This window comes from Lolium rigidum, chromosome 1 (assembly GCF_022539505.1).
Source record: "Lolium rigidum isolate FL_2022 chromosome 1, APGP_CSIRO_Lrig_0.1, whole genome shotgun sequence".
Classification (NCBI taxonomy): domain Eukaryota; kingdom Viridiplantae; phylum Streptophyta; class Magnoliopsida; order Poales; family Poaceae; genus Lolium; species Lolium rigidum.
The window spans coordinates 284,104,453-284,107,882 of NC_061508.1; the positions used below are offsets into that span (position 1 = coordinate 284,104,453).

At 41.1% G+C, this 3,430-nt stretch overlaps 1 protein-coding gene across 1 annotated transcript; it reads left to right on the forward strand.

Annotated features, from left to right (window-relative positions):
- The first annotated feature begins 298 nt into the window (after window positions 1-298).
- LOC124659567 (putative F-box/LRR-repeat protein 23) lies at window positions 299-3,214 on the forward strand. Its single transcript, XM_047197422.1, has 2 exons — window positions 299-594; window positions 1,949-3,214. The coding sequence occupies exons 1-2, from the start codon at window positions 299-301 to the stop codon at window positions 2,466-2,468; spliced, it is 816 nt and encodes a 271-aa protein (XP_047053378.1). The 3' UTR covers window positions 2,469-3,214.
- Window positions 3,215-3,430: the final 216 nt, after the last annotated feature.

Here is a 3,430-nt window from a genome sequence, read left to right on the forward strand (position 1 = left end):
TTCTAGCATATTCCACCGTAATATAAATATGTCATCTATGTACAATTTGATCGGGTTTAAGTCGGTGCTCCTACCAGTTGCTCAAAAAAAAAAAAAAAAAAACTGTGCACAATAACCGCATGTAGGAGTACATTTTTCCCATGTTTAATTTTTCTTTTGTGAACGAGAAAATTTAATGTGGCCATTCTGAACATCCGGTCAAAAATTAACCGACATAGAGATCCCTATAAACCTCTATAAAACAAAGAGATCCTGATAAAATAAATCTGAATCTCTCCTATAGCCCTGGCGATTCTACATGGACGCGATCCCAGAGAGGGACTGGGCGGAGCTGCCGGTCGACGCGATCTTGTACATCCTCCGCAAGCTCGACGTGGTCGACCTCGTCCAGGGCGGCGTGGCCGCGGTGTGCAGCTCCTGGCGCCGCGCCGCGCGCGACGAGGCTGTGCTGTGGCGCCACATCGACGTTCGCGGCCGCTTCCCGGGCGATCTCGACCACCTCGCCCGTGGTGCCGTCTGCGTCAGCACCGGGCAGTGCGAGAATTTCTGCGGCCAGTTCTTGGACGACGACTTCCTCCTCTTCCTCGCCGACCGGTGAGATTTACCAACCATCTCAGTCATTTAACCTATCCTCTTGCTAGTTCGGAATCATCTAACTGACTGGCGCTTAAACCCCATTATCCACCCGGTCTTGGAAACAAACAAGACCTGTGGCTAGGAAACCTGGTTGCATTTCTATTCAGATTTTCTTACTACTAAACTCGCTTGAATTGATTGACTTCTATTAGTTATGTTCCCTAATTAATTGAACTGCGATTTGTTTCCAGATTTACTACATTTTGACAGCCATGCAAGATTTAGAGCGTGTGGAGCAGATTTCTCGAACCTAGCAATGGACCGAACCTGCTTTCTACATTTTACCAAAAACCAAATTTCTATATTTTGAAAACTTTTCTCACATATATATTGGTTATAAATTTAGGAAAGTGAATATGTGCACATACTATGACTATTTGCGACCTGGGTGAAAATGAGAGTGCTATATTTTTTTACTTTTCAAATTTAAATTGTAGGACTATCATTTTCTCATTTTTATGAAACTTAGAAAATGGTTATAGTATTTGTCAAAAATTACATGGGTAAGTGTCAACTTAGTATATGTATGTGTAATGTAATTTTCTACAGAGGCGTGTCATCAACTTACTCTTCATCATAGGTAATTTCTGATACATATAGACGAGAGGATTAAGTAGGAGAATTAACACTGACCCTTAGTTACTTCAAGGATCCCTTGTTTTGGATATATGCAAGGTCTCTGAAATACAATGTTGACCATTACTTTCCTTTTTTTTTGAACTGACCATTACTTTCCTTTATTTTGAATTTGCAAGACTAACGTGATCGTATTTGTGAAAGTACCGTTCATTGTTCAAGAGTAATTCAAATGTATGATTTTCAAGAATACAATTTATCCTTTTGTTGCACGCAGATAACTCTTAGTCCTACTACTAGCTTTTTTTTGCGGATAGGCAGCCAGAGCTGCATTTCATTCATCATAGTAGAATAGTGTTGTAAATATTGTGCAACATATAAATATAAAATGAAATATGTAGTACCCTGTGACATAATATACTGGTTTTGCAGATTACCTAGTTAATTAGAAAAAATAATATTTGATTTATGTATAAGTAGTTGACAATATGTCGGTGGTGCAACAAAAGGAGTAAATGCAATTATTAACCCAACTAATCATTTTTTCAAAACAAACTTTTGTAAGCTGTTGAATAGGAATTAGACGAACGGCTTAGGTCTTGCTTTAAATAATCTCGTACCCTTCCATGTTGACATAAAAAAAAGTAGTTTTATGAAATACTTGCTTATTTCATAGTTTCAGTAGGCAAATTATCATGTGTCAGTAATATCCAATTGACCAATCTACTGTTTGCAGGGCACCCCTGCTGAGATGTCTCCGCCTCAAATTCTGCCATGGAATCACCAGTGAAGGATTTGCTGCGGCCATAACCAACTTTCCTCTGCTTGAGGAGCTTGAGCTTGATCTGTGTCGTGGTATAGATGACACTGGTGGGGTGTTTGAGCATGTCGCGAGATCATGTCCTCGGATGAAGCATATCACATATTTAAAACACCCCGGCTTCAACTTCCACATTACTGATTGCGATAATGACCGGGAAGCCCTGGCAATCGCAAGTATGCCAGAGCTACGAACCCTGCAGCTTTTTCGCGATAATCTCACCAATACAGGGCTGACATCCATCATTGACAATTGCCCCCACCTGGAATTCCTTGATTTAAGAAGTTGCTGCAATATCAGCATGGATGATGCCCTGCAAGCTAAGTGTTCTAGGATAAAGAAAAGCACACTACTTCCTGACTTCAAGGACCAACGTGACCACTTCGACACTGACAGCGAGATAGTTCTTGCTCGCTCTCGTATTCCGACATTGTAGTAGACACTTCATACGAATACATTGTCGGCGATGATTCGGTCCCCAACGAGTTCCTTGGTGAGGACGATGAGATTAATCTGGAACACTATGATAGGATACTGGATAAGACCATGCGGAGATATAAAATGTAGCTGGAATGGTATCATGCAGGCCCAACATGTTTTTGATGGAAGTGACCAGATGTTACTCCTCTACTGCACTTTTTGGTCAGCAGTTCACTGCATGCACCTGGTATTTTGCTGCTTTGGCGTGCCTCGTCGAGTTGTCGGCCTGGGCATTCATCATCCCAATTTCTGCTGCCTTCAGAACATACAGAGTTATCGACATTGCAAGACATCAGTTGTGGGTTTACAGTAATTTTACTAGTGCTAGCCCCGATATTGTTTGGTCGATGGTCTCCTTACTGATTTCCATCCATTGAAGACAGAACTTGACCAATACCTGGAGCGGTGTTTTGCTGGATTTTGTTTGTACAATGCCTGTTCCCGAAATGCTTGTCAAGTGTTAGCTGGCCAATTAATGGCCTGGACATGAAGCTGGACGTTGGTGAGATTTGGGGCTGTGGCAATGAACTCTTCAAAAATAATTAGTGAGATTTAGACTCAAACCCATCTCTTTTCCTCCAGTAGCCGGTGATCCTAGCATTTTTCTGTCATACTTTTGTGCAATCTGCTGCATCTCTAAGCATCCATTTTAACTGCTTGCATATTCCTTCTCCTTTTGAATTAGTGATAACGAAGGCTTTAAATGCTTCCATTGAGGACGTATACAACCACCAATTATTACATCGTGTGCAATATACAAGATTGCCAAAACAGAAAAGCAGAGATATGAAAAAGATCAAATAATAGCTTCCTTATTGCATTTCTTACAAAAATCTGTATTATCACTGATCTCGTCATCCAGATTGGAACATAAATTCTCGACAACTGCAGCACGACAAGGAACAATTCTCGGCCGTC